The sequence below is a fragment of the Crocodylus siamensis genome, chromosome 11 (assembly GCF_052110815.1).
Source record: "Crocodylus siamensis isolate JL-2025a chromosome 11, ASM5211081v1, whole genome shotgun sequence".
In the NCBI taxonomy this organism is placed as follows: Eukaryota; Metazoa; Chordata; order Crocodylia; family Crocodylidae; genus Crocodylus; species Crocodylus siamensis.
Window position 1 is genome coordinate 4277659 of NC_143405.1, and position 12714 is coordinate 4290372.

Consider the following 12714-nt stretch of genomic DNA (forward strand, 5'->3'; position numbering starts at 1 on the left):
ACTGTCCTGCCCTTGCAGCTGGCGCATTTCCTTACCCATCTGCATTATGTTTGAGCAGTCCCTTACACAAGGTTGTTTCTTGTATTTTTAAAAGTAGAAATCACTCACTCTCATAAACCCAAATATTCTGGCTGTGTGCCGGAAACGACCTTTCTTTCCCCCAAGACTCCACTGGCTACCATCTCAGCCTCTGAGCGGCAACTGCAGCCACTTCCTCTCTGTGTTCATGCAGGACTGGTTTAAACTGCTGAAGCCACTGAAATGTGGTCGCACTTGCAACGATCCCCATTTTACCAGCTCTTACGGGCGAATACCCCTTATGACACACTCAGCAGAGACCAGGACAAGTCATGATCCATCTGCCTTGGGATTTCATAGTGCCCTGCATCATTGCCAAACCCGAGCACTGTCCATGGAAAATCAATGGCAATAACAAAGTCCTCAGTAGACTTCATGGAGCCCACAGCACTTCTCCTTTTTGCACCAGCTGAGATAAAACCCTGTAATGCATCCTGCTCTCCTCCGACTCCCAACGCATGGTCACAACTGCACTCAAATCCTGTCTGGTTCTGCCATAGGGACTTGTCTCTGCACAGGCAAGGGAGAACAGATAATGCCAGTGATTACAGACAATGCACTGCGCAGCGGTTGCACGCCCTCAGGTGGAAGAACAACCGGAGTAATGAGTGAGTATTACCAACAGTGCCGTAGGATCAGCAGAGCAGCGGGTGGGAGTCAGGACACCCAGGTCCCACTCTGGATGTTTTGCTGGTGACCAACTCCCCTCCCAATTAATGCACTCATGATTAATGCACTCAGCTAAAACAACTGACGCAACCTCATCCACCCTGCCGGGGTATTTGTGAGGCTTGATTATAGTGGGCCTGACTCTACGGCTTTACACCTGCACCAAGTGTGTGTAGAGCACTCCCCACCCCCAGCATGACTGCTGTGAAAAAGACTCTCCAGTTGTACTCAGCTTAAACAACCAACCCATCAACACATTACAAAAATAACTTTAATGCAGGTGGCAGGTTTCAGGAAGAATTATTAACAGGCACTCAAGACACCGAGCTGTTTCCATGTTCCAAAAAGTCAACAAGAGGCAAATCAAACACTTGGCATGTTAATTTGTACATTCATTCCTTCGCCAGCAGGGCTAATGCAACTTTGTCACCACATGTGTAATTGCCTCTGCTGTTTGGCCCGTGCAACAGATCTTCAGAGCTTGGCTTTGCATTCCCCACATACTTGAAACCTTCGCTAGCTTGAGACAGAACCAACCATCGGGAGCTGCGGATCCAAAAAAGAAGGCAGGATTAGCTTCCTAGAAGGGACGCCGTTAGATCAGATACGACCCAAAATGTAGGTCGGGTAAAGTAATCTCTCGCAGAACTCATAGCAAGTGAAATGGGTCTATTATTCTCTTCTACTTTTGGCTGGAAGCAAGTTTTAAAACATTCATCTGAAAATCCGGAAAACTCAAACATGGCAGCATTGAAACATTAAAAGGAAAATGATTAGACACAGAATGAAACCAACTGGCTTGTTCCCAGTCCAAAATGCAATTGCATAAAAGGAAATGAACAGCAACAATACTGAAAAGTCAGTTCATGTTTTTCCAACTCTTTCAATGTTAATGGTGTGAAGTGTTATCCGCAACATAACAAGACTTAAATGAAGAAACTGTTTTATAATCTGACCTGGTCCTTTCAGGGGTTGGCAAGTTTGAGAAACACAGCTAAGTCCAAGGGAAAAAAAAACAAGTTTCCCAGCAAGGCAGAGTTTGCGAGTACCAGTTTCAAATACAGTATTTCTGACAACTACCTTTCCTGGCCTTTTCTCCATCTCCTAAGGGCGTAGAAAGAGATTCCAGCTTCTACCCACATGGTTATTTGGTCTGCTCTGCCAATTAAAACCAAACCAAACCAAACCAACAACTTTTTCAATGAGGAAAGCTTTGAAGGGAAAAACAATTTATTCAAAGCACTTGCCTTTGCATGACACAGCCTCTTTTTTGGGACTGTTCTTAGTTATGGCTTGGTTAAGAGGTTTCTCCCTCACTGCCCACCTTCTCCTTTTTGGGCTTATAGGTCACCTTCAACATCTCCACTACTTGAGAGAAGTATTTCCTTCAAAGTGAGCGTAAATGCTTTTTAATAAGCACCCTGAATTGAAAAAACTGATTAAAATTCCCAATCACGACCAAGATCTTACTTATTCAGCAACCTCCCAGGCTGTTGTGAGGATTAATTAGCTAGTGGCTGTAAAATGCTTTGAAGATGAGACGTGCTATATACGTGCCACATAATACTCTGGTCTTGCGGACCTCAAATATTCATATTATTACATCTTGAAATAAAATTATTTGAAAATTACTCGCTCTTACGTGGCTACATGACAATGCTAGGGTCATCACATCTGCAGCCGTAGCTGATAAAAAAACACTTGCACCTACAGATTGTAAGGGACACAGGAGCTTGCACTGCTTTGGTGTCTATGACACTGCATTTTGCTCTTCCATCCAAAGAGTGCCCCATTCATCCAATGCCATTATGCCCGTACTGCAGATGTGCAAAACAAGGGTCAATTGAAGTGAGTTCTCCAAGCTCATGCTATGGCAGCAGCACATCTGGGAACAGAACCCATACAGCCTGCTGCATGGTTATCTGCTGCGATCACAAACTCCTCCTCTTCATGGGATTGCAAAACCCTAAACTCAGGACTTGGTAAGGGAAAGGAAATGGGGCACTTGGTAGCAGGCCTTTGGGTACATTTGTAGGAAGGAAGATTAAGGGGCTATTTTCACTGGCATTTAATTTTGTGCCTAACTTACTCTTCACATGGCCTCCTCCTTTCTGGAACTCAGCCAGCTTCCCCCTGGTCTTGTGATGCGGGAAGCACGCTCACTTGAAACACAAAGTGGAGCTCTGGCTGCAGAGGGGCAGGGTGGAGTTCAGTAGTAATGCAATACACTGCAACATGGGGGCCACATTTGGTCCTTTCCTGCCCAGAGCAGCCAGGGTTGGGATAGCTCCACAGCTCATACTGCAGGTAGGGGGAACCCAAAGAGCATCCCCCATTATTCCTGACTGTCCCTTCCTTCTGTTCTTGCTCACCTAAGTTGAGATGAATACACTTCAGGACTGGAGTTTCCCCCCACTATCACCTCTTAGGGTCAGATTCGGTATCTTAAGTCTCAGAAAGCGTAGGCAGGGGATATGGGGAAAGAACAAAGATGACTTAAGTGTCTTTGTCACCAGATTTGGTGGCTCAGTCACAGTAGCTCAAAGGTCTCCTGCATCTTAGCTCCCTCTGGAATTAGCAAGGCTCTAAAACCAGCCTAAAGTGCTCAGCTACAACCTCTTCCACTCCCCTTTGATGGGAGCTGCACAAAGCAGCTGTCTAATCCGAGATGGCTGCATCATTTAGGAAACCCCTTGCTCCAGAGTCAGATATCACAAATCAAACTGCAGTTCCTTACACAACACAGGAGAGGGGGAGATCTCTCTCTCTCTCTATTATACAGATAGATCTATCTATCCATCTAGAAACAGACAGATAGATCTATCTATCCATACAGATAAATAGATAGATCTATCTATATATAATCTCTAGATAGATCTATTTATCTCCCCTTCTACATATATATAAAATAGGTGCTAGTAATTCAGAAGAGATGCTTCAGTTGTGAGTAATTGAAAAGTGACTTGATTGCTTTCAGGGAGGTTACCCCAGAATAAGACCTGGTGGGATATGGAATTATCTGGCTTCTATCCTCCAAATCAATCACTGCCCTCTTCCTGCCTACAGAAGTGGTGGCAGGACAGGCTCCTGCATATGAAAAGGAAACTTAGCAAAGCGTTCACTGTGCAAAATAAAGTTTTCTGCTCCTGGAACGAAGTAACACCCTGCCCATCTACAAACAAAAAACAATCTGCAGACAGGTACAGCATTGATCCAAAAGGAGCGCTGATAAATAAATTAATTTATATTAAATAAAAAAGAAGAGGATATTCACACACTCTGGGGTAGAGGAAGAATCACCTTCTCGGCCCACATGCGCTCATTTTATTTACATATCCACAAACACCATGAAACACCAGCCCAACCCCCCCACTAGCAGCATGGTCACATGAATTCCATAGATGAGCAGTTCATTCATGAGGCTGAAGTCCACCCGCCTTCGCCCCAACAAGAGGAGGATGATGGAAAGTTTGTACTGGAAACGCAGAAAGATCCGGATGCCAAGGTACTGAAGGCAAAACAAGATAGAGAGTGCCACCCAGAGGATGGAGGTAAACAGGCTGCAGCTGAAATACAGCAGGAACCGAATGAATCCATACATCCATCGGGACTTCAGATAGATGTCAAAGTTGTTGTACTTGGTGCGCACCAAGTGAGTGGTCCTTACCGGGCCACAGGCCGAATGCAGGCATGTCGTGTGGGGGCCGTGGAAAGAACGGACCCGGCGGGGAATGGGGATTACAGGCATCAGGCACCTCTCAGTTCACAGAGTCCCAGAGTTGGATTTGCAGTGAACATATTGGGTATCATCCATGAAGATGGAACAGATCCAGCAACCTATGAATGCAAATTCTCTGCTGAGTTTCCAGGAAGGAACAGGCCTGCAGGAAGGAACAGAAGGAAAATACATTTAAAAAAATCCCCAAAAAACCCCCAAGGGAAGGGTGGATCTTCTCCAGCTTGGCTCCTGCTCTCAGCTGCTCTGCCACGCTGTACTCACTCACTCACTTGCCTGGGGTAACATATTTGTCGATAGGCATGTAGAACATCATTTTTTTCCATTACTACCTAACTAGAGGTTTACAAAGCACCCAAGCAGTGTGCTATCTAGATGTGCATCTTAATCCATCAAACCTCATGATGGTAATGGAGCAGAGGCAAGAGGCTTAGGGGCACAGCCAGGCATAACATTTGTACTGGTGTTGAATGATGCAGGTATAAACCGTTAGGATCCACTTTTGCATCTGCAAGTTCATACAATGGTACAAGTGCAGCAAAATTACTGCAGCTTTCCCAGATCACACCAGCTCACGCCTGTCCTAGACTGGCAACCTCCATCTTCCTTCTTTTTCAAGCAGTTAAAAGATGTCTGTCCACAAGCTGGAATATTTTCATGACAGTTTTACCAAGCTGGCGGACATAGGGCCTGCTTCCTTAGTCAAACACAGTACAAGCCTGCCACCAGGGCAGCTCTACCGCCTGGGAAGAGTAGCGCTAACAGGCATTTGCATTTGATCCTCATTCACTTTTTCCACTATTTATTCATTAATCAAGCAAGGCTCTCAAAGTGCTTTATAAGGGAGCCATGTGGACACAGGGGCGATTCTGAGCTGTTGCTTGCTTCAAACTTGGCTAAGCTTCTCCAAATAAGCAAACCAGAAAATAATGGTTGCGTTTGTGAGAACAATGAATCAATCATCGCCTTACGCTCTACAGGATGCACCTCCCTGCGCTGGATGAGCCCTGAGGGCTCACTGCGCTCTGCAGTCTCAAGAGGTATTTACCTTATTTCCCCCTGCATTCTCTACAAAGATAAATGAATGATCTTTGGTCTTTACGGTTTATAATCTTAACATCCTTCCATGCAGCCATTGTTATCTGACAGGGATGAGCATTAGCTTGGTGGCTGCTCTCCGTTTCACCTCCTGCGTCTACGGTGCCAAGTTCCGGGAATTATGAGAGGACAATGTGCTCATCAGATAATGCTGTTAAATAATGGGGGACTTCCCCCACCTCTTCATACACTCCCAGCTGGGATGTCTCCTGCCCTTGCCAAGTGAGAAGCGGTGTCATTGCCAGGGCTCATCTTAAGAAGTCTTACTTTCTTTTTAAAGCGTTAACGACAGATTTGTGTCACTAACAAGGCTCCTGGCACTTCATCATCTGGCTATAGGGACTTGATCTACCAGAATATCCAAGTACTTTGAGGACATTACAAAAGCATCAGTCACATCTGCCTCATTGACTTGGTGTGTGACCTTGGGCAAGTTATTTAACCTCTCCCTGCCTCAGCAGGCTCCACAGAGACGATAATCCTGACCTACTTCACAGGGACGCCTGTTATTCTGCCCTTTTATGCACAATCTCCCAAGGCAACGTTGCCTAAAGCCTTCTTGCACAGTATGAAACAATGACTTAATAGGCAGATATGGATGGCCTTGTGGTTAAAGTTTTCAGGAGATTCAGGGACTCTTCCTTCGTGTGCCAGAGGCATTCTTTATGGCCTTAAATAGTTCCTTTCCCCTGCCTTTCCCTATACTTCCTAATCTGTTAAACTGGGAATATTTATATTTCACAAGAGGTCTGCAAGAATAACTGTAGTCAAGGATGGAAAGTACTCATGTACGAGCATAATAAACACTATAGAAAAGGCTTAAAAATAAAAGCAATTGACAAGCCAAAAAATAAATGCAATTGAGATCCTTGGCTAAAAGGCAATATGAAGTATTTTTTTATTATTTTAATTATAGAATGAATTGTTTTAATCTTCTGATTAAAATGGTGATTGATCTAACATGTAGTGCTAAATAAGTCACAACTTGCACACAATAATAGTATTCAACTTAATGAACTAGTGCGCTACTTTCCATACACTATACATCTGATTTCAAAATATTCTTAGAAAACACTTGTGAATGAACCAATTGACCACTTACAAAATGCAAGGGCGCTGTATATTCTGGAATCAGATCTGACAGTGTCAGTCACACCCCATGTAACATCGGTGACAGCTTTCTTTTAAAACTATGATCCCCTCTTGAAGACCTTTAACTGGAATATTATAATTTCTGAGATCCAGGTCCTCCAAACCAGCACCAGACAGGCAGCCTAATTGAAAAGCATGATTATTTACCTCTTTAAGAGTTAACCACATGCCTAAGTGTTACCATCAGAGCCTAAAACCCAACATGTGCATCTGCACTTCCTTTTCACAGGATTATGCCAGGCTACAATTGATAACTAGATTTCTGTTTGAGCCCTGTTCTAGAGGAAGAACTGTTTTCTCTCCTGCAGTCTAATGTGAGTGATCTGCTCAAACAGCTGAGCTGACCAGGCTTCTTAATAGCAACAGCCTGTCTTCATTTGCATGCTGCCATGCCCATTGTGTAAACACGAACGGCTTTAATGGGTTTATAATCTCAGGTATGATCGCCACTGAACTGGGAGAAGGGGCATTGCAAGATGAAACGTAAACTTTCAAGACCATTACACTGTAAATGGCAGAACCACCCATTCAGCACAAGGTCGGTAATCCGCTGACTTTTCTGGATACAGCTGAACTCATGTAATGGCAAGAATATTTGATGTTTCCCAGAGACATCCAGCCTTTTAGGTACAGTGACAGAGACAGCTAAAGTGCTGAATAGCCTCACAACAGTCTAGCTTCAAGTTGATCTAACAGATAAAATAAAAACTGTTTCAACTTGCTGATATTACAAATTCATAATTTCACAGCTACCAAAGCAATTTATTTGTTCTGTCCCAGATCCCACTTAATCCCCTCCAAACAGCAACCTCTTCTGAAGAATATTTGTATCGGAGCCTTCTGTATAGGTGGCTGTCTAAAACCCATCTCATGGAGTCCACAGTAGTAACCAACAATTAGAATCATAGAAAACAAGGGTTGGCAAGGACCTCAGGAGGTCCCGTCTCGTCCAACCCCCTGCTCCAAGCAGGACTAGCCCCAACTACATCATCCCAGCCAAGGCTATGTCTACCTGGGTCTTCAAAAATTCCAGGGATGGAGACTCCACCACCTCTCTACGTAACCTGCTCCAGGGCTTCACCACCCTCCTCGTAAGAACGTTCTTCCTAATATCCAACCCAGACCTCCCTCACTGCAGCTTGAGCCCATTGCTCCTTGTTCTCTCATTTGCCACCGCTCAGAACAAACTAGCTCCCTCCTCTTTGTAACTAAGCCTCTCCTCACCAGGCCTGTCCCCCAACCCCTGAACCATTTTCACTGCCATCCACTGGACTCTCTCCAATGTGTCCACATCCTTTCTGTAGTGGGGGGCCCACAACTGGACACAGGACTCCAGATGTCACCTCACTAGTGCCGAGTAAAGGGGAAGAATCACTTCCCTTGATCTGCTGGCAACGCTCCTACCAAGGTGGACCAGGATGCCATTAGCCTTCATCACAACAAGGGCACACTGTTGACTCTTATTCAACTTTTTGTCCACTGTACACTGTAGTCCCCAGGTCCTTTTCTGCACAGCTGCTGCCCAGCCAGCCTGTCCCCAGCCTGCACTCGTGCATGGGATTGTTCCCTCCTAAGCGCAGGACTTTGCAGTTGTACTTGTTGAACCTCATAAGATTTCTTTTGGCCCAATCCTCCAATTTGTCTAGGTCTCTCTGAATCCTAGCCCTACCCTCCAGTGTATCTACTACTCTCCACAGCTTGGTGTCATCTGTCAACTTGTTGAGGGTGCATTCCATGCCATCTTCCATGGCATTGATCAAGATATTGAACAAAACCAGCCCCAGGACCGACCCCTGGGGCACTCCACTTGATACCAGCTGCCAACTAGACATCAAGTCATTTACTACTACCCTTTAAACCCAACAGTCCAGCCAGCTTTCTATCTACCTTACAGTCCATTCATCCAACCCACACTTCCTTAGCTTGCTTGTGAGAATATTGTGGGTGACCTTGAGGACCTGTGCCATGATTTTTCCAGGGACTGAAGCAAGGCTGACCAGTCTGTAGTTCCCTGGATACTCCTGCTTCCCTTTCTTAAAGATGGGCACTATGTTTGCCCTTTGCCAATTGTCTGGGAACTCTCCTGATTGCCATGAGTTTTCAGAGATAATGGCCAGTGGCTCTGCAATCACATCAGCCAATTCTCTCAGCAGCCTCTGGTGCATCCCACCTGGCTCCGTGGACACATCCAGCTTTTTGAAATAGTCCCCAACCAATTCTTTCACCATGAAAGGCATGCTCACTATCTCCCCAAAATGTGCTGCCAGGTGCAGTAGTCTGGGAGTTGACCTTGCCTATGAAGACCAAGGTAAAAATGGCACTGAGAACTTCAGCCTTTTCCACATCATCTGTCATTAGGCTGCCTCCCCCATTCAGTAAGGGACCCACGCTTTCCCTGATCCTCCTCTCGCTGCTGACATACTTGTAGAAACCCTTCTTGTTACCCTTCATGCCCCTTGCTAGCTGTTACCCTTCACACTCCAACTGCTCTTTGGCCTTCTTGATTTCATCCCTACATGCTCAAACAATATTCTTATACTCCTCCCTAATTTTCTGTCCAAGTTTCCATTTCTTGTAAGCTTCCTTTTTGTGTTTTAGCTTACTGAAGAGTTCCCTGCAAAGCCAAGCTGGTCTTCTGCCATAATTGCTAGTCTTCCTTCACATCAGGATGTTTCATTCCTGTGCCCTCAACAAGGTTTTTTTAAAATACAACCAGCTTTCCTGGACTCCTTTCTCCTTCAGACTGGCTTTCTCCTGCCCGTCAGTTTCCTGAGGGAGTTAAAGTAATCTTTCCTGAAGTCCAGAGCAATTCTTCTGCTCTCCTTCCTTCCTTTCCTCACGATCCTGAGCTCAATCATCTTGTGGTTGCTGCTGCCTGAGTTGCCATCCAGTAATTTATAATGATACAAAGAAAAATCATTATTAAAGTATAAGCTCACTGCCCCCTCCCCCACATAGCCTTAAAGTTCAGTCCATGCGTAAGTGATTTTGTGGCTGGAGCCTAACCCTGCAATACTAAACTTAAGTGCTTGATCTTTCAACATCCACATTAATGCTAACTGTTCCGCACAGATGTACCAAACAACACTGGTTTCCATTTCTTCAACATCTTTCTTCCACAAAAATGCTGAATTGCGCAGGTTTGTACTGGAGAGCTATTAAAGGAGTATCAACCCCAGGCAGGTGCAGGATTCTATCATCATGGATCTAATATTATAATCAGGGCCTAAATTCATTCACCTCCACAATAAAGCACTACACCTCAGGAAAGGAGAGAGTAAATAATGCCTGCTAGTTAGCACCTGGCTCAAGAGAAAAGGAAGAGAAATGTTGCTTAGGAACCTCTGAGAAATCTTCTCCTTTTATCACAGGGGTCTTTAAAGCCAACACAGACAGTAAAGGATATTTAGCCAACCTTTTTTAATCTTAACCATTATCTCTGTCCATATGCAGACATGAACTAGTTCAAAATTAAACAGGCAAAAATGGATTTGGATACCCAACTTTATGCACGAGACTTTTGAAGACTTTAGTCTTGTGTGTGTGGTTTAAACATCCATTACTGCGGTGGAAGACCTACTTCAGAAGCTGAGTGAACCCTTTCTGGGTGTCATTTTCTATTTGTAAGGATTTCAACTTTGAGGCCTAGAGTAGACTGTCCCTTCACGCTGGCTCAGCGATAGCCAAATTGCCGTGTCGCAAAACACCCGAGCCCCTTTCTGATGGCCTCAGCAGAGAAGCTAACACTCGACTAGAATGGAAACCGCCCCCCGTACCTTTCTGTCCCTAGAAAGGCATTCCCTGCTAGTGAAACCATATCAGGAAGTGAGTGTGTGTGTTTGCACACTGAAGCATTGATGCCCAGGGTAGACTAGCTAATACATTTCTCTTTTTTCTCCATAAAAACGGAGTTCATGATTAAAAAAGGCAATCATTACCTAATACAATATCACCTCCTTGTAGAACACACATTGTTTTAGGCTGAGTTTTTGCTCAACGTATGTATTAATAATCTGGAAATCGAGCAGCTAGGTAAGAGCATGCAGAAGATGCAAAATTATGTAGATTGGTCAGGACAAGTTTGGACTTGGAGGAATCTCAGAGGGATACAGATGAGGTTGGCGAAAGGACTAGTATGGTGACAAATGGAGCTGACCGCTGCTAAAGCACACAGTGTGCTCTGGAGGGAGGGGATATGGGAACACCTCAGCCATCTTTCATGAGTCTAGATCAGTGATTTGCAACCAGTGGACCACAACACCCTGGGATGCCCCGAGATCCTTCCATGAGGGTGTTATAAATGTTAGCACTGTTGGGTGTGCAACAATGATCCCCAAGAAAAACACAGAGATTTCAAATAGGAACCTGAAGCATTAAAAACACCCTGACCCATTATGCTCTTTCTGAGCTCTTTGCAACAGAAGCATTGCTCTGGTATTTTTTTTGTCTGGCCAAAAAATGAGCGGAAAAAAAAGAGCTAGCATTTTCTGAGGAGTGTCTTGAGTCTACAAAGGTTGAGAAACACCCATCTAGTTTAACCACCTCAACTCAGGCACCAGGTATCGCCATAGGCAGCTCAGTGAAACCCTAGGCACAGTGCTCATAATGTACATACGTGGGCAATGTGTCTGGATGCATAGGAAACAGGATGGAGAATCGTGTGCAGCACATGATAACGGCACCATACAAATCCCTGGCATGTCTGCTTCTAGCATCCTGTGCGCAGGGTTGGTCCCCCCATTTCTACAAACAGCTGCACAACTAAAGGGAACTCAGAGAAGGGTGACAAGAACGAGCCAAAAACTGGGGTGGGGGGTATTTAAAAAGGGTGCAATTATTTTACCTCATGAATTGAAGAGGGAACATGGCAAAAGCACCAGGGAGACCCGGGGTTTCTGTTCTCCCTGTCTGAGGCCCAGGACGAAATGAAACGATGGCAACTTTCCACCCTGTCAGAGGAACCACCCACGCGGCTCCACCACGGCACGCACCCGCAGACCGCGGGTCTCGGGCACGAACCGGGAGCGTCTAGAGAGCAGCTGCTGCGGCGGCGCCTGGGGGAAGGCTTCCCGCGTGCCGCCGTGTCTGTGCCGGCTCCGCTCCAGGAGCGGCAGGTCGGGGGGATAGCCAGCGACACCCGCGGCTCCCCAGGGCCGGGGCCCCTGCTGCGACCGGACCCGGGGCTCCCCAGCCCCATGCATTCGCACATGCACACACGGGACATGCCCATGCCCACACGCACACCCACGCGCGTGCCCCGCCCCGCCCGCACTCACCCCGTGGCCCATGGCGCGGGGCCGGGGCCGAGCTGCTGCGGGGCCCGGGCGGGCGGGCGCCGCTCTACGCATGTGCGGGGCGGCGGCGCTGGGGCTGCGCCCGGTACCGGCGGCGCAGGGCAGACGCCGTGACGCGGAGTGATGGCGTCATCAGCCGGCGCCGCCGGAAGAGGCGCTGCGACGGGGAGCGGGGCGGGGTCGTCGCCCGGGCAACGCAGCCTGGCTGCCACCGCGGCGCCACCTGCCGGGCCTACGGGGCAGTTATGGCGCGATTCACGCGCGGCATGAAAGCGACGTGGCCACGAGACAGTCCTGGAGCGAGGCCTTGGTCCCTCAAGGGGCCGGCCGAGCCAGGCCTTGCGCCCATACTGCAGATGTGCCAGATGAGGCAGCTCTGAACCAGACCCGAAAGACTGCAAGCAGAGCGGGGAAAACCCGGTCAGGCCCAGCTCGCCACCCCTCCGCACCTTACACAGTAACCAAAGCCATTTGAAGCTGAAGCTCGCTTGGTCAAAAGCAGTGAAAGCAGTGTCTGCTTCAGCCCGCACAGCCTTGTGCTAGATATCGATCCCGAGCAACCGTTGGGCGAGCGCTACGAATACCCCTGAAGCCCACGTTTACTTCATAAACATTCGGGCTGGAAGGGACCTCGGGAGACCATCGAGTCCAGCCCCCAAATTAGCCTTCCACTAATCGTCAGTGCAT

At 46.9% G+C, this 12714-nt stretch overlaps 1 protein-coding gene across 1 annotated transcript; it reads right to left on the reverse strand.

Annotated features, from left to right (window-relative positions):
• Positions 1 to 1000: 1000 nt before the first annotated feature.
• On the reverse strand, positions 1001 to 12139 carry TMEM250 (transmembrane protein 250). Its single transcript, XM_090022529.1, has 2 exons — positions 12010 to 12139; positions 1001 to 4628 (listed from the first exon to the last, which is right to left on the reverse strand). Exon 2 carries the CDS (start codon positions 4493 to 4495, stop codon positions 4076 to 4078), a length of 420 nt encoding a protein of 139 aa, XP_089878655.1. The 5' UTR covers positions 4496 to 4628; positions 12010 to 12139; the 3' UTR covers positions 1001 to 4075.
• Positions 12140 to 12714: the final 575 nt, after the last annotated feature.

Bases quoted from the DNA above. Each gene is read 5' to 3' on its own strand.
- TMEM250 (XM_090022529.1), bottom strand. From the start codon at position 4,495: ATGCCTGTAATCCCCATTCCCCGCCGGGTCCGTTCTTTCCACGGCCCC.